Here is an 18,644-nt window from a genome sequence, read left to right on the forward strand (position 1 = left end):
AGGGATGGACAGAAGAGATAGGAAGACTTTGAAAGCAAGTTTTTGTACTATAGTAATAACATTTACAATGTGTATTTTAGGCAAGGTAGTCTTTTGAAGCATTTATTTAAAAAACTATATCTGAAAATCCAAGCATTTGAGGCTAAAACTAAATACAGAGATTGTGCATCTAATAATCTATGCAAGGATATTTTAGAGATGTGATTTTATAATCTTCAGCAACAAACCAATGAAATATGTAAAGCAAATTTTAAACTAAAGTCCTGTTCCTTTGTATTTAAACTAGAAATTTAAAGTGTATAAAAAGAAACAACCTATTTTTGTGCATCCATTGCATAGGCTACATTACAGGCAGTCCCCGGGTTACGTACAAGATAGGGACTGTAGGTTTGTTCTTAAGTTGAATCTGTATGTAAGTCGGAACTGGCGTCCAGATCCAGCCGCTGCTGAAACTGATCAGTTTCAACAGCGGCTGAATCTGGACGCCAGTTCTGACTTATGTCGGATCCGCAGTTACGAACGGGGCCCGTCTCCCTGGTCTCCAGCAGACCAGGGAGAGGAAGCAAAGCGGTGGAGCACGTGGGCAGCGGACAGCCCAGACGCATCTGGGCTGTTCACTGCCCGCGTGTTCCGTTGCTTTGCTCCCCGTCCCCCTGGTCTGCAGACCAGGGAGACGGGGAGCAAAGCAGAGCAAAGCCAAGGAGCACGCAGGCAGCGGACAGCCCAGACGCGTCTGGGCTGTCCGCTGCCCACGTGCTCCACCGCTTTGCTTCCTCTCCCTGGTCTGCTGGAGACCAGGGAGACGGGCCCCGTTCGTAACTGCGGATCCGACATAAGTCGGTTCCGCGTAACTCAGGGACTGCCTGTATAGCATAAGCTATATCAGAGACATCACCTACCCTGAAAACTATAAATAGTGGTTCATCAATGATGTATAGATTAAGACAAATCTTCAATAACCACATTAGACAGATCTAGTACTTACAAGCCATATTGTTTTTATAGAAAACAATTAGTTTAACATTAAAACCTTGCTCCCATGTTGATATGCTGGACCTAATTTTTCTCCCATTTGCACTAGTATCAGTCAAGAATAACTCCATTGAAACTAGACTGTTGTAAAACTGACTGCATAAGAAGTGAATCAAAACTTCAGTATTTTTAACTCCCCTTTATTCTTCTCATCTTGGAATCTTTTCATTCAACTATTTGCATTAAGGAAATCTTTCCTGATGGATGAAATGACTTTCCCCAAACACATTTCTTCCATGAACTCTTTAAGAAGTGACTTCTGCAAGATTCCTTTACCTCTGTTGTGTACTGATACATCATGTACTTTGTGAAGTGTTTTGTCAGTGATACAACTATTTTACTAAGAGTCTTGGATGAAGGACTGTTTAGATGAACAGTTCCAAGCATATTAGTGTTAATCAAATAAACACTGTATAACCACTTCATCTAGTACTATTAATGTCATATAATCAGTAATTTAAAAAAAGTAGAACTGAATTATATAAAAAGTTATAGATACAACACAGAACACATGGAGTTAAATTCATTGTTGCATCTATCATGGTAGCATTGAACCTGGCCTTTTAAGTTGGTTGGACAGTGATGGGAAAAAAGGGATGTAAGTGGTGGGTGAGGTCCCAGTGATATATTCCAAAGCATGTCTCTAGCTGAGAGTTTTTTGAAACAGAGCTAACCTACTACAATTAGAGAGCTCTGTATCAGTTTAAAGAACAAAACAACTAAATCACACTGTTGTAGATCTGGTCCAGCTCTGTCTGCTGAATCAGGTTGTTGTGCTGGGATCCAAACTGTGAATCCACGATGCTTCTGAGCTCCCCTGAGTCTCAGTAGGATTCAGCCACTCCTTGACTATATTTCTTAGGCATCGAAGGTCTGTTGCTACTTCCAGGGAATGGAATCCTGTGGTTCAACTACCCTAGATCCTCCCAGCACCAGCGCTGATCCCCCCAAAAGTGCCCTACTTGCTCAAAAACACTCTCCCCCAGAGCACCATCTAGATCACTCTGGGTACTTATTTTTTTTAAGCTTAAGAGGGACACCTGATGGCTGGAAGCAAGGGTACACAGACTTTGCAAAAGGAATTCCAAGCCAACTCCATTTTATTCAGAGAGGGCACAATAGATATACAGATCTACGGTGGGAAGAAACCAAAATCTGCATACAAATACCTGCCTCAGATTCCTCATTACTCCAAGAGTCCTTTGGTAACTAGTCACTGTCAGTTCAGGGAGTCCAGGATTCTGCTGCATCTCATCTCAACCCAACCCACCCTTTTGTTTCTCTCCTTCCTTAATTCCTACTGGCTACTCAATCTTCTTACCTTCTTGTTCTGGCCAGTGAGTGAAAGCTACTTAGCAGACAGTAGTATCCTTTTATAACTTCTGGTCCTGACTGACAGGTGACTTCACTGATCAGCCTCAATCCCTCTCAAATGATTAAAGTACCCTATTAAATGACCTATCACTAGCTCACCTGATAAAACAGATTTCCCTTAGCTGTAGACAGCTCTTTGACAAAGGATCTTTCTATTTGAAAAGAAGATCCTAAAAAATTAATGAACCTCCTTGAGTAACCCTCTGCAAAGTGCAAACATTTATCCCTCCTAGCCCTCCATTTCAGCTGATTATTTATGCTGCAGAGTTAAGGTGATAGCAAAGAACAGTTTTAAAGTCAAAATAGCTGTCTCTGAACTAAACTCAGTTTGCAGATGGATATAAATACATGCAGACATATGGGCTACGTCTAGACTCGCATGATTTTCCGCAAATGTTTTTAACGGAAAAGTTTTCTGTTAAAGGCATTTGCAGAAAAGAGCGTCTAGATTGGTATGGATGCTTTTCTGCAAACGCACTTTTCCGCAAAAAAGCCCCGATTCCCATTTTCGCGATCACGGCTTTTTTGCGCAAAACAAATCTGAGCTGTCTACACTGGCAAAGCTTTTGCGCAAAAGGACTTTTGCCCGAACGGGAGCAGCATAGTATTTCCGCAAGAAGCACTGATTTCTTACATGAGATTGTCAGTGTTCTTGCAGAAATTCAAGCCGCCAGTGTAGACAGCTGGCAAGTTTTTCCGCAAAAGCAACTGCTTTTGTGGAAAAACTTGCCAGTCTAGACACAGCCATGGGTGTGATGCTTCAGTAATCCCTTTCAGTCCTGTTTGCTGGACATAAAGCAAGGCTTTAGAAAACAACAAAAGTTCTTTAGAAACTTCTTCTGCATTTTAGGTGTCCATAAACATTTGAATGAATGTGCTACCCATTGTGGTCTGTTTAGGAGAGTTACTACAAACATGTAGAGTAGTGATCCCTAACAGGACATTTACAAGAATGCACAATTCCAATTCCCACTCTAAGCAGCTCTGAAATTCCCAGGCATGCAGGAGGCTTTGCTTTCTTTATCCCCTTGCACAGCATACTGATGCATATCTTAGATAAGCCAGTACACTGCACCATCACAATATAGGAATTGTGTGAACTAGAAGGCAGATTATTTTGCCTGGTAAGAGCCATAAAGAAGGAGAATCGCTACAAGTTTTCCTATAAGGGTGTGATTACCTTTTACGATAAAATTACAGATATCATGTAATGCTGTATTCTAGGAGAATCTTTAAAAGATGTGCTGCCAAAGAGCCTTCAGAGTTCTGACATCAAAGAATTAACTGCTCCTTTATGCTTGTGAGATAAGTGTCTATGTTCCAGTTTAGTTACAATAAAGCTTTCTGCTGCGAGTATGAGGAGGAGACTTCTCAATTACTAGATGAAATAAAATAAAGATTAAAACTTAAGGGTCTCTTAGAGGTAGAAGATGAAATTAGAAACCCAAGAGCCAGATTCTCAGGAGATGTAAAAGAGCACAAAAGCTCCATTGACTTCAGTGGAGTTGTACTATTTTTACCCCTTGATAATCTGTCATAGGCCTTTAGTTTACGGTAAAATTCTTATAGTTTTTTATTTGCCTCCCCTCCTACAACTGGCTACATGCCAGTATCTAAAATGCTAATAATCAAACACATACAAGAAAGATTGTGTAGCCTTTTTAGATTAAGGAAGATCATTTGCAACAAGTATAATTTAAGAATAGGATTGTCAAAATTTGTACCATGCCTACGAACAGAATGGAAAATGATAAAAGTTAATAAATACAGCAGAATTTCATCTGCTTAAATGCAAAGGGTCAGAATTTATTTGGTTTATAAGGAGTTGAAGCAAAAGCAATTTCTATCATGGGTGAGTGGGTGGTGGGAGTTCATACAAATTATGGAAGTTGGAGTATGTGGGATAACTCTTTTTCAATTTTTTGGTAAGCAGTCAGATATTCTAATAATGGGCACCTAAAAAGCTAAATATTACCTGAATTCAGACCACGCTTTTCAGTAAAAGTATTATATTCATGGCTGATATTGTTTCACTCTTCTGAAAAAAAGCATTTTTTAATTTATGTTCTTCAGTGGCTAGCACTTGAACAGAACTGCAGCTGAACGGTAAGGCTATGTCTACACTGGCGCGATCTTGCACCAGAGATATGCAAATGAGCCTAAGTGTGGAATATCGCTGGGAATTATTTGCATATCTAATGAGCCGCCATTTTGAGGCTCTTGCGCAAGAAGGAGCTGTCTACACTGCCCCTTCTTGCACATGAAAAACCCTCTTGCGCAATGCTGTTATTCCTCAAAATAATCAGTGTAACAGCATTGCGCAAGAGGGTTTTTCTTGCGCAAGAAGGGTCAGTGTAGACGCTCCTTCTTGTGCAAGAGCCTCTTCTGCAAAAATGGCGGCTCATTAGATATGCAAATGAGGCCCGGCAATAGTCCACGCTTAGCCTCATTTGCATATTTCTGGGGCAAGATCATGCCAGTGTAGACATAGCCCAACTGTATTTTGCACTTACATAAACCTTGCCTGCCACTTCACATCACAGTTGCTGGCTGTAAATCAAATACAGTAGCAGTATCTTCTTAATAGTTTGGGATGAAGGGGAAGAGGACAGTGTGCTACAGAAATACAAAATATTGTTACTGTCAGTCTTCAGCCACTCTGCCCCCCCCCCCCCCCCCCCCCCGAGATCTGAATTTAGCTTACACTCTGGTACTTTGATGTGTTTACAAGCAGAAGATATTATGTAAATGGTGACAGGCACTTAGGCTATGTCTACACTGGCAGGTTCTTATGCAAGAACTCTTGCGCAAGAACACGTCCACACTGCCATGTGATTTTGCACAAGAGCATCCATGGCTGTGTGGATGCTCTCTTGAGCAAGAAAGCTCTGATGGCCATTTTAGCCATAAGGCTTTCTTGTGCAAGAAACCGCTGCTGTGAGTCCACACTGCCCTCTTGAGCAAGAGCTCTTGCGCAATAGAGCTTTCACTTGTTAGAAAAGAGCGTAGCTCTTGCACAAGAAGCCCTCTCTTCCCATGCTTTACTGTAAATCTTCTTGTGCAAGAGTGGGCAGGCAGTGTGGATGCTCTGTGGAAGAACGGCTGTTCTTGTGAAAGAACCCGCCAGTGTAGACATAGCCGAAGAGCCCTTGGCATGTTTGCGCTGATCCCTGACATGACATACCCACTCCTCACACCGGTTTCCAAACGGGCATATCAGCACAAAGGACAGAGTAGAGAGTGCTGGGCCAATGTGCAATTATTTCATCAAGCTATTCCTGATATTCACCCCCTCCTCCAAATGGATCTCCTCTGACAGAAAGCCCCCAAAACTAAGTGGGTCCTTTTCCCCCTAGTGACTCGATCCCTGCAATTGCAGCCCTGGCTCTTAGGAAGCCCCAAAGACACATGATAATCCAGATCATACTCCAGGGCTATGTCTACACTGGCAGGTTCTGTTCTTGTGCAAGAACCCGCAGAGCGTCCACACAGACCACCCGCTCTTGCGCAAGAAAAATGGCATCGGAAGACAGGCCTTCTTGTGCAAGAGCTACGCTCTTTTCTAACAGGTGTAAGCTCTTGCACAAGACAGCATCCACATTGCCATGGATGCTCTTGCAAAAGCTCATGGCAGTGTGGACGCTCTCTTGTGGAAGAACATTTGCACAAGAACTTTTGCACAAAACAGTTCTTGCGCTAGAGGCCTGCAGTGTAGACGCAGCCTTGATGTGTTATGTTTGCCAGTGGTTTGGTGCTTTGTTGTTCCAATACTGTTTCTGAAATAGACCTGAAACTTCTGAGTTGCTTGAGGAGAGGTATAGGGGTGGAAGCAGGGAAATGGAGGCTGGGATAGGGAGATCTGTAAGTGAAGGATGAGGAGCAGTGGGAACATGAGGAGAAAAGGAGCTGAAGGGTGAGAGCTTAAAAGCAGAGGACTGGTGAATGTGGGGCAGTGGAAGGGGAGATGAAGGGACTGGAAGACAAAATAGAAAGCTAGAAAGAGTCCAATAAGAGCCTGAGGAGCTAGAAGGGAAAAGTTGGGAGATGAGGACCATATGTGCAGGGTAAGTGGAGATACAGGGGACAAGGGCTGATTGTAATGGAATATGAGAGGGTGGAAGAGGGCTGAGGATGGAGAGGGCTGACCACCTGGGGGGATCCGGGGATGGGGAGGAAGATGACAGAGGTCTGGGGTGGGCAGCATGGGGCCTGGGGTGGGGAGGAGTAAGATGGATGGGACAGGGGGAGCATGGGGTCCAGGAGTGCGAAGGTCAGGGAAAGGGATGAGGTGGGGGATGGCTGAGGGGGTCAGGGGAAGGGAAGAGGGGATGGGGAAAGGGGGTCTGGGAGTGGCTGGCAGGACGGGGAGGGGCAGGCAGAGGAGGGGGAGAGCAGGGCAGGGGAGGGGCACAGTGGGTGTGAGGCGAGGGGGGTGGGCAGGAAGGGGGAGGGGCACGAGCGCTGAGGGGCGGCAGGTGGCCCCGTCGGGCCGGGCTGGGCGGGGCGCGGCCGCGGCCCCTCCCCGCGGGCTGCCATTGGCCGGGGCTCCAGGCGGGGCGCGGCGCCTCCCCAGCCCAGCGGGCGGCAGGTGCGGCGGCGGTGGTGGCGGCACGATGCAGACCTGCGCCCGCTGGGGCCGGGCTCCCGCGCTGCTCCTGCGCCCCGGGGGCGGCCTGGCCGGCAGGTGGGGGCGGCGCGGCGCGGGGCAGCAGGGCGCGGCGGGGGGCAGCGCCTCGCGCGCCATCGAGCGGCTGCTGCCGCGGCACGACGCGTTCTCCGAGCGGCACATCGGGCCCGGCGACAAAGAGGCGCGCGAGATGCTGCGCGCCGTGGGGCTGGCGGTAAGTGCCCTGCCCCGCCCGCCTCCCTCCCCCGCGCCGGGGCTCGCCCAACGGTCCCGCTCGGGGATGAAGTTGGTGCGCGCGGCGGGGCGGGCGAGGCGCCGGGGCTCACTGCCTGCCTGCCCTGTTTTCAGAGCCTCGACGAGCTGATTGCGAACACCGTCCCTGCCGGCATCCGCCTGACGAGGCCCCTGAGGATGGATGACCATGTTTGTAAGTGGCCCTTCCAGCCCCGCTGTACAATCTTCACCCTCTCCCTCCTCCGCGCCTTTCTCGTCCCTCCTGCCTGTGGTCTAATTCATCCGCATTAAAATTACTCCGCGCAGGAGCTGCAGTTGTGCTTTTCTTTATCCCGGTCATTAGTCTAACGATTCAACTTACATAAAAACTGTAACAATAAACGGGTGTCCCCCCCCCCCAACCAGTTGAAGTGGAAATGCAACAGGATTTAGCACAAAGAAGTAAGCCCAATCTCCCCCCCCCCCAAAATAAGAATCCAACTAAACTTAAATATCAGTAAAATGCAGGACAATGTAGCACTTTAAATATCAGTAGTTATTTTATCTATGGTACAGAAGTTTCCTAGTCTTGTTTTATATTTTATTTAAAGATGCAAACGCTAAGCAATATGCCTTCAAAAGTGTTACTCCGGATTGGGAATGTTAACAAATGTTTATTTCTGTAAATGTGTAACTGCAGAATTTTTAGTAGTAACATGTTTACATGCAGGAGGGGCAGGAGGAACCCAGTGCTCCTGAGGAGCCAACTTCTAAAAGCACTTGAAAGCCAGTTCCCCCCGAGTACCAGCTCCTGCCTGCCCCAGCCTGCCTCCTGCCTGCCCCTGTTGATCTGCAGACTGTGATGTTGTACTTAGTTGTAGCCCTGTGTTGCCTAAGTATTCACCGTTCTCACATTTGAAACCAACAAGTAAACTTTTTTTATGGCAGGACGGGATTACCTCTAGATCTGTTCTGAGTTAACTGAATTGCAGTAAATCTTGGCATGCCCCAAAGGCACTATGATATGGCTTGAAAACTGCCACTCATAATAAATCTGAGTCAGCCTAGGAATTGGCAAACTGCACTTCTAAAATTACCTCCTATCCTGAATAGGGATGTTAAAGCTTATCGTTTACACAATAAACTTGTGCTCATTGGTTAATCCCAACTGTTACATGCATCCCCCCCCCCCCTTTTGCTGCTGCTCTGTCAGAGGCAGCAAGGGGTGGGGAGGCAAGAGCCTGTGGGGGTGGGTAACTGGTTTTTAACCAGTGCCTATGGATAGCTGGCTCTTTACATGCACAGGCTCTAGGGTTGCCAGGTATCCGGTTTTGAACTGGACAGTCCAGTATTTGAGCTTTCTGTTTGGGGAAACAAATTGAGAAAATCTAAACGGGAAAATATAAATGTCTGGTATTTTCTAAATGAGATGTAATGTAGATTGTGATGTAATGTCAAGTGTCCAGTATTTTTGTTGAAACCATCTGCAGCCCTAAAAGGCTCCTGCCTCTCCCCTTCTCCCAATCCTGCTGACTCTCAGAGAGGCAGCAGTGCAGAGGGGCAAGCAAGAGCTACCTGCCACCCCCCCCCCCCCATGCTGCTGCTCCTGATAGAGGCAGCAGCGCGTGGGTGTGGGGAGACAGGAGGGACTGGTACACACGGGAATCCAGCTCCCTGCACATTTTGACTCCTGCAGAGATGCATGCCCCCCATGATGCTGGGGCAGGCAGGAGCTGGTACTCGGGGGGGGAACTGGCTTTCAAGTGCTTTTAGAAGTTGGCTCCTCAGGAGCACTGGGTTCCTCCTGCCCCTCCTGCATGTAAACATGTTACTACTAAAAATTCTGCAGTTACACATTTACAGAAATAAACATTTGTTAACATTCCCAATCCTGAGTAACACTTTTGAAGGCATATTGCTTAGCGTTTGCATCTTTAAATAAAATATAAAACAAGACTAGGAAACTTCTGTACCATAGATAAAATAACTACTGATATTTAAGTTTAGTCGGATTCTTATTTTGGGGGGGAGGGGGATCAATGACACGCATAATTAAACAAAGTGGAATAGAAATTTACTACATCATGAGAAACAAAGGTGACCCTTCTTTTAATCAGGGTTGGGAACCTTTTTTGGGTTGGGGGTTGCTGACCCACAAAATGAGTCAGGGGCCACACAAGTGAGAAGCAAAACAAAAAACAAACCAACCTTCACTGACACAGCTCCTGACTGAGGAAGAGAAAGACAGTCTCCTTACACACCAGAGCCTGGGGGGAGGGGCTGGTTAGTAGACTCTGTGTGCTCCAACTCCACAATGGGGCGGCAGAGGGGTGGAGGGGAAGCTGGAACACCAGCATGGGCTCTCTAGTGCAGGGTGTGGAGCCCTGGGCCTCAGGGCTCATCTCCAGGAAAGCTGGAGGTCACATCTGGGGTCTTAGGTTCCCCACCTCTGCTTTAAATATTGAAAGAAATGTAGCCATGTTAGTCTGGTGTAGCTGAAACAAAATACAGGACTATGTAGCACTTTAAAGACTAACAAGATGGTTTATTAGATGATGAGCTTTCGTGGGCCAGACGCAAGTGCAAGAAGATGGACATCATACCCAAAGAACTGAAAGTGAACAATCCATTAGTGGGTCTGGCCCACGAAAGCTCATCATCTAATAAACCATCTTGTTAGTCTTTAAAGTGCTACATAGTCCTGTATTTTGTTTTAAATATTGAACTCACTTTGGTGAAAACCTGTTTACAATATTTCAACCAAGCAGAAGTTTTTTGTAGTTGAATTATTCACCTGAAAATGGTTATTCAATTTGTATATAGAGGTGGCTTTTAATAGTAGTCAAAATCTCAACTATAATGGTACTAATGGTTACTACTCTTGGAAGCTTTAATTTGACAGGTGCTGTTAGAGTTAATTTAGTGCTCAATTATTTATCATGTACAGCATGTGAATGAATGCCTTGTAGCATATTCCGTAAGTCTTAGCAAATACTGTAATGAAGTTTTTTTATACTTTTAAGTCTTTGAGAAGTAGAGACAGTCTTGCGTGTGAGTCGTTTTAAGAAGTGTGTATTAGTGAGGATTTTGTTTCTTTACAGATTTAAAATGATCTGACAGGTTTGAGAATGAAAGTGACAAATGTCTTTTTCCTTTAAATAAAGATAACATTCCAATCGTAGCATATGCTATGTCCCCATTAGGATATTAAATTATCTCTACTACGCATACTAGGGAGTGTGAGGAAGAGTTTAAGATCTACTTTTTTTTTGAGAGAGAGAGAGGTGGGGAGAAAGTGAATTGAAAAATAAAATACATCCTTGCATCAAAGAGATTAAAAATCTGTTTCAATTGTGGTGTTTAAATTTGTATTTTATTATTCCTGGCTAGAAGTAGTGTTTTCAGGCTATAGTTTACCTAGTCGTTCTGGCTGCTGCCTGTGTTCTGTGATGTCATCTCAAACGAACCAGATTAAACTGGCCAGAAGCCTTACAGAAGCTGCTGGGCCTAAAGTTTACACTCAAATTGCAATTTGCTGATGAGCAAATACTAAAAGGAAGCAAGAGGAATCAAAATCATATGTCCTATTTGCCAATATGTTAAACACTACCATAAGCTTTGATGATGATACTGCTGTAGTGATTTTCAGGATGCTAGACATCTCTTAAGCTTTAGTGCAATTATTTAGTCATTAAGACTTCTAAAGCATTTTTGGCATCAGTGAGTTTTCCAGGACGATACTTTTATTATAGTCTTAATGCCTTATGTCCTGGGCGAATTCTGCAATTGTTGCATTTGGAGCCATAGTAAAACTGCAGAATTCGCATCAGGACTGAATTTGAGTACTACAGTAATTGTATACTTTAAACATTTTCCCTCTAATTAAACATTTGAGACATCCTTAGTTTTAAGGGATAGAAGACCACAAGTTCTCCCTCAGCATCTGTCAAATCAAAGATTCCAAAAGTCATTTTCTGAGGTAATTTAGTGCACATTAGTACTACTACCGTTGAGATTCAGGCAACTATTAAGTAACCTCTATATAAAAGTTAAATAGTATTTTCAGGTGAATAATTCAACTAGAAAAAACATCTCCTGGGTTGAAATATTAAACAGGCTTTTACCAAAATGTACTCGAAGATTTACCTGACATTACTTGGGTCCTAAACTCAATTAATGTTTGTCTTTTTTCATTTTAAATCCTTGCTCTTGGGTAGGGCTGGAGCTGAGGGTTCAGTATGCAAGCTACCCTGAGTAGAGAGGACTACCCCAGCCCTCTCTCACTTCAACAGCTTGGGGCCAGGTGAGAAGCACCTCTCCATGGCTGCTGTAGCACCATCAGGCACAGCTGGGCGAGGGCTGCATATCCCCTTGCTGGGGCAGGTCCAGCTTCATATGCCCCCTGCACTCCTCAGCCAGAGAGAGGAATACAGGCAGTCCCCGGGTTACGTACAAGATAGGGATTGTAGGTTTGTTTTTAAGTTGAATCTGTATGTAAGTCGGAACTGGCGTCCAGATTCAGCCGCTGCTGAAACTGACCGCCAGTTCTGATTTATATACAGATTCAACTTAAGAACCCCAAGTCAGCTGCTGCTGAAACTGATCAGCCGCTGATTCCAGGAAGCCCGGGGCAGAGCAACTGTGCCTCGGGCTTCCTGTAGTCAGCGCTGGTCAGTTTCAGCAATGGCTGACTTGGACGCCTGGAGCAGAGCACCTGAGCTTTGCCAGAGCAAAGCCTCAGAAGCGCGGGACCCCTCCACGGCTGCGGGTTTGCTCGCTGTGCCCCTGGTCTGCTGGAGACGGTCCCCAGCAGACCAGGGGCACCGCGAGCAAAGCCTCAGAAGCGGGGGAACCCGCCGCTGCTGCGGCTTTGCTCGCGGTGCCCCTGGTCTGCTGGGGACCGTCTCCAGCAGACCAGGGGCACCGCGAGCAAACCCGCCGGGGCTGCGGCTTTGCTCCCGATGCCCCTGGTCTGCTGGAGACGGTCCCCAGCAGACCAGGGGCACCGGGAGCAGCTTTTCTTGGCCCGGAGGTCGAGGTGGCTGACCGCTGCCTGTGAGCTCCAGGGCGAGAGAGCCCCGTTTGTAAGTGCGGATCCGACATAAGTTGGATCCGCGTAAGTCGGGGACTGCCTGTACAGCAAACTGAGCACTTCCCCTTGCTCCCCGGTGAAGGGGAACAGCCAGCAATGTTCCAGTAAAAATAAGGGGGTTGGGGGAAAATTTCATCTCTCCCTTCTTTCTCTAAAGGGTGCCTGGGAGTGGGAGGCTTGGGGCTCAGGCAGTTCCAGATGGGGGAAGGAGTGTACCCTAAGTCAGCCCCTTTTACCTGCCTGGTGATTCTGCCTCTTTCTTCTGTCTGCTTCTCATAAACCTGTATAGGAAAAAAAATCACATTCGGGGTTAATCTGATTGTCCTGGCACAAACAAACACTTGCCTTGCTAAGAGGAAGCTGTAGACCAAATTTGGTCATCCTAGTTCTTACCATTTTGTAGGACTGTTGTCCAAACAGGCAAACTCTCTAAAATTATAGTGGATAAAAAGAGCACCTTTGTTTATCATGATGTGCTAAATTTCTATTCCAGTTTTAAAATTATGCATTTCATTGATTCCAATATTGGGACCAATGTTGAAACCAGCTGAAGTACAGTGTGATGCATTTTCCTGTCTAAAATGTGGTCACATACTAATTTGTATAATTAATTTATAATGGGTCTCCTGTGTCCCAGTTACTAGTAAGAGTTAGTGATGTTCTATCAAGAGTGGATTAATTTTTAAATCTAGGCAACTTAAATCATTGATTTTAAATTAGGGAGGAAGCCAGAGGGTGCGCAGCATGGCTCCAGCCTCCCCAGCCCTGGAGGAGGGTGCGCTGCATAGCCTGGCTCAGCCCTGCCTCTCCAGCCCCGGATCACAGGGAGGACAGTCACTGGGGGCAACAGCACTCTACCCCAGCATGTCTACTGCATGCATTCTGGGAGTGGAGTGTGGGTGGGGCTATGCCTGGCTATTTGGGAAGGCAGAGCCTTCCCCCACTTCACATACTGGATGCCTATGCCTACACCCTACATTGCTGCCCCTTTATCAATCAGAGGTAGCAGCGTGGAGTGGCAGGCAGGAGCTGTTTCAAAAACCAGCTTGCCACACCAGAGTAGCTCCCACCTGCTACTTCTGATACCGAGGCAGCAATGCAGGATGGCAGCAGCCTCTGTCTGGGGGAGAGAGGGTCCGAGTCCCCCGTGGATAGGGGATAGGGGCTGTTCTGTGGGATGCTGAAGCAGCATCTGTCCATGGGGTGCTTGGACTCCCCACGGAGAGGGGCTGCTACTGTGGAGCAGCCTCTGTCTGTAGTGAGCCCAGGCCAACCATACAGAGGCTGATTTGAGGCAGCCTTCCCTGCTCCATCACCCCACTGCCTACCCAGCAGTGATAGAGCCAGCAGTACAGGTGGGGGCAGTTGGCATTGTGGAGCTTTTAAGCCAGCTCCCCTGACCATCATCTCCTGCCTGCCCCCTTCCCCTGCTGTCTCTGTAGGAGGCAGTAAATGGGGGGTGGGCAGGCAGGCAGGCAGATCCACTGAGCCTGCATGCATGGAGAATGGGCTTAAAAGCTGGCTCCCCACATGTATTGGCTCTTGCCTGTCCCCCTCACTGTCCATGCAGCTGCGCCTCTAACTGATACAGAGGCAGCAAGGGGTATAGTGAGGACAAACATGTGTAGTCAACAGGATTAACCAATTAACTGATAAATCAGGGTTTATCGAGTAGTCCTCTACATATTGATTTCCCTAGACTCGGAAGTAAAATCAGGATGTCTACGAAAAGATGTGGAAAAAATAATGTAAATTGCACCAATTTAAATTGGTTTATAGCTTCTAGAAAGTATCTCAAGTACGTGGGCGCATGTGTTGGTGTGACAGGGTGAGGGAGGAGGGAGAAATTGGAAATGTACATAAGGCAAGGTAGCAGTGGGAGACCTTTCTGTTGAAAAACAGCAACATGTTTGTTTCCTGTAAGAGAAGTTGTGAAATCTAATAAATGTTCATGTTGAACTCCTGGCAGAATCTGTAGTGTTCTCTTGTCATGGTACAGTTATCTCAAACCCGTAGATCAGTGACCTCTGTTCTTGATATTGCTTCTGTCCTTGTACACTGAATTGAGGAACTAAACAAGGTCAGCTGCATATTTTCATCAAGAAAAGATTTCTCCATTAAGATACTTGAAGGATTACTAGACTATTTTCAGTGGAGAGAGCTAAGATTAAGCATTTAATCTGTTCTGCCCTAGAAAACTGGCAGCAGGAGGTTGAGTGTGATGGCTGACTTCCATGTGTTGCTTAATCTGTACTCCATTTATCTATTTTTCACAGCTTGATATGATGCTTTGTTATTTCACAACCTGAAGAGGAGAGATCCAAGACCAAAGTTTTTTACAATGTAAAGTAAAAATAATACCATGCAGAACCTTTGTATGCAACAGATGTCACTGATCTTCTTCATACGATCTGTCTTCAGAGAATATGCGGGGGTGCAATTTCTCTTCAGGATCTGTGTATAGTAGGGATGTTAAAATGCATTTATTTGTGTAAACCTGTAACTCCTGCAACTTTTACACACCAGGAGTTTGGGGGCGGCAGGAAGCTGGTGCTCATGGAGAGGCAGCTTTCGGTTTCAGTGTAACTTGCAACTATTCACCTTTCAGTCTAGGACCATGTTCTAGGAATCAGGATTGCAACAGGATGTAAAAGAATTGGAGTCTGAGTCCAGTCAGGGTATAATTCAAAGGAGCAGGATGTCTGAGCTGCTATTTTAATACTGAGGCTGTCCTTAGTTCTGAGACAGAAGGCTAGCAGGGGACAAGTTTGCTTGGAGTGAAGCTTTAACAGCGGCAGGCATAAGATCTCTGCAATCAGGATCCAAGTAGCAAACTGAATGGAAGAAGTTCAATACAGTAGTGAGTTTTGTTAGTAAACCAGACTTCTAGAAGGGGAAGAATTATTAAGTAAGCACCACATTATGAAGTCTGGTTGCTTGGGGAAGAAGGAAAATGAGGCAGTAGCAGCACCACCTGAAGCCAGACAGTTCTTGATATGCCATTAAAAATTTGAAGACCTAACACCATGAAAAATTGAGAGGAGCGGAGAAGCTGAAGATTGACAGCTGGGGAGGGACAATTTGGGATTGTAAAATTAGTGTATTAATGGGTAGTTTCTTTTTTCTTTTTAAGTGTCATAGCTAGAAATGTTGAACTTAGTGTTAGCAGGTTTAAAAATTAGTACCCAAACCCACTGCTTTAGGCTCAGGGCCAATATCCAGGTCTCCACATTCTGCGACTACATTGAACAAATGCTTTGTGCACATAAAACTGCCCTCTTTGCTTTGTGGCAATAGCTGAAGACACTAGTGCATGAAAATTCCAATTAGAGAAATGGGCCCATCCTATTGAAATCTGATCAGTCTTGTCTAAAGTAACTGTGAGAAACACTTCCCAAGCAGAGTCCTTAAGCCATTAATCTCTGGGAACAGTTGCAATGAATGTGACTTTATGAATGTACTAGTGGTGGTGGTGGGAGAAGTGAATTATTCATCTGCACCATAAAAAACATTATCGTGATGTAATCTAAGGATGTTAAAAGGCATTTATTTAGTCAAACATGTAACTGCTGAAAATTTCAGTGGTAGACACATACATGGGATGGTGGTGGTTCCTGTGGAGCTGGCTTTTTCCTCCTCCTTCATGCTGCTGCCTCTAATGCATGAAGGGGGGAGGGAGGCTGTATATAACAGTGAAGGTTAACTGATGAGCCCAAGCTAATCAGTTAGCCTGGTATACTTTTACATCCCCAGTGTGATCCAGGAAAGTTGGAATGTCTCTTCTGCCAATGGCCCTGTAAGCTTTCACAAAAGAGGTCCATTCCAAAGCCTACTCTACTATGAAACTGACCTGACTTACTCAGTATTGTCCTATAATTCCTTCTAGAGAACTGATTCTTTTGTATTGCCACGACACGACAGAATACTGAGAATTGGAGATGTAGTAATATAGTTGATTAACCAATAAGCAAAAGCTTATAGGTTAATGCTATAGACTGCCCCGCATTTCTCACTCCACCCCCACCCCCGCCAGTACACTTTTTAGCAGGCTGGCCAGCAGCCCAGCTTAGTCCTGGTTTGCACTGGGTCCTGGACCTATCCCCGCTGCAGCTCTGTATTTAAAGTGTATTAGGAGCCAGGCGGGCAGGCAGCCTGGCTCAGTTCTGGCTTGTGCTGGGTCTGGGAGCTCAGAACCCTTCCCCCTGGACAGGGGCTGCCTAGAGACTATAGGATAGTCGACTAACCAATAAGGACTCATGAGGTTAATTGACTATTGGATTAACCGATATTTAACATCCCTACTGAGAATAAGGTCAAATGTAATGTTGGCTTAGACACCTGACATCGATCTTCCTGAGTAGGAAGCTGGGCAAGTTTGACATTTCTATTTGACATGTTTCCTGAACCTTAATTGCGAATGATGCGCAGCCTCATCTAGCTGTTGGTTCTGCCAGTTCCAGGTGAGTACAGATCCCTTCCTGGAGTGCCTTTATTCAGGCATACACAACAACCCCAGAAAACATGTGGGGTCTTTAAAAAAACAAAAAACAAACAAACCCCACCCCAACATTCTTCCTTTGTGGTATGGAAAATGATTGCCTAAATTGTCATAGAGTCCAATGATTTAAGTTTTGGTAGAGGCATTTACTGTGTTTTAAATAGCTTACAATACCAATACAGTGTAGAACTAAAGCAAGAAAAAAATATCTTCTAAAATTTTTCTTAACACGAAAGATTTAAAGTTGGGCTAAGGACTAGTCAACTAAGGGATAGTCAGTCAACTAGTCGAATTCCATCCCCTCTGGATAGAGGCAGCAGGGCGGGGGCAGAGAGGTACTTCAGAGCAGCAGCCCTGCACAGCTGAGCCTGGGATCAGCTGTGTGGTGCTGCCACTTTGAAACGCCCAGGCAGTATTTCAAAGGGGCAGTGCTGCATGGAGCCTGGGGTCAGCTGGGGACTCCCCAGCTGATCCCGGGCTCCATGTGGCATTTCTGCCGAACCAGGGATCTGCTTGGGAGTCCTCAGCTGACCCCGAGCTCTGCATGGCATTTCAAAGCAGCCACGCAACATGGAGCCTGGGGTTCCCGAGCTCCATGAGGATGCTTCTGCTTTGAAAGGCATAAGAGCCCCTGCTGGCATGCCCATGTGCAGCCTGGAGTCAGCGGGACTTCCTGCTGGCCCCGGCCTGCATACAGAGTTCTGCATTCTTCCTTTGAAACGTACAAGAGCCCCAGCGGGGACTAGGTGAAAACCTCAAAGGGCTTTCTGTAACCCAATCCATTGTAGTTACGTCCCACTTGATATTTAACATCCTTAAGTGGGATGTAACTGTGATGATTGGGTTACAGAAAGCTCTTTGAGGTTTTCACCTAGTGTGCTGATCAAGCCACCGATGTCCACCTTCCTGCTGTCTAGGGCTCCCCCTCTCCTCCCCTCCCCTCTCTTCTCCTCCCCTCCCCCAGGAGCAGCTGGGGCTGTGGGAGCTTCTGGGGCCAGGACTGCAGTACTAAAAATAGCACCGTGGCCCTGGCTCCAGCCCCCACAAACTGCATTTCATGTCAAAAGTAAAAAGTTAGGAAGGGGCATGGGGAGAACTAAGGGGAAGGTGAGGAAAGAGGAAGGGGCTTGTGCTGAGAGGAGGGGGCCAAGGCAGGAGAAGAAAGGGGAAGGTACCAAGGAGCAGGGTGGAGAGACAAATGCCAGGGGGCCAAGACAATGAGGAAAAGGATAGGGAGGGGAGGGAAGATGTCAGTTGGGGGTGAGAAGGGAGGGGACTGGTGGATGCTGGGGGGGGAAAAGGGGAGGGACAGTGGGGGCAAGAGGAAGGAAGAAGAGAGGAGAAGTGGGTGCCAGGAGAAGAGGAGTTGAAAGGAGGGGAGGGCATGAGGAAGGCAGGGGAGGAGTAAGTCATGTGTGAGGGCACAGAGGGGCATGAGGAGAACTGGGGCAGAGGGTGGTGAGGGGGTGGGCACCAGGGAGAAGGAGGGAAGGGGGAGATACCAGAAGGGTGCAGGGGTAAGGGAAGGTGCAGGTGCCAGGGGGATAGTGGAGGTGAAGCAGAAGGGCAGACATGTGAAGGGAAGGGACGGGCACCAGAAGGGAGAGGCAGGGCCAGTGGGTAGAGTGATGTGTTAGGGGAGGAGATGGGGAGGGGTAGCTACAGATAATCAGTGGGGCTAGAGGAGGAGTGGGTGTGAGGGAAGAGAAGAGGGTGAGTGCAGGGGTCAAGGAGGATGGGGAAGCGGGCAGGTCCCCAAAGGTCTGAGGGGAGTGAGAAGGGCAGGGGCCAAAAGGGCAGGGGCCAGA

At 46.6% G+C, this 18,644-nt stretch overlaps 1 protein-coding gene across 1 annotated transcript in view; it reads left to right on the forward strand.

The window, feature by feature from the left end:
• The first annotated feature begins 6,976 nt into the window (after positions 1-6,976).
• GLDC (glycine decarboxylase) overlaps positions 6,977-18,644 on the forward strand; it is a 69,504-nt gene continuing 57,836 nt past the window's right edge. The window contains exons 1-2 of the mRNA XM_075931612.1: positions 6,977-7,247; positions 7,382-7,460. Coding sequence (XP_075787727.1) covers positions 7,020-7,247; positions 7,382-7,460 — 307 coding nt within the window. The 5' untranslated portion in view covers positions 6,977-7,019. The remainder of the gene's footprint in view (positions 7,248-7,381; positions 7,461-18,644) is intronic.

Source organism: Pelodiscus sinensis, chromosome 6 (genome assembly GCF_049634645.1).
Source record: "Pelodiscus sinensis isolate JC-2024 chromosome 6, ASM4963464v1, whole genome shotgun sequence".
NCBI lineage: Eukaryota > Metazoa > Chordata > Testudines > Trionychidae > Pelodiscus > Pelodiscus sinensis.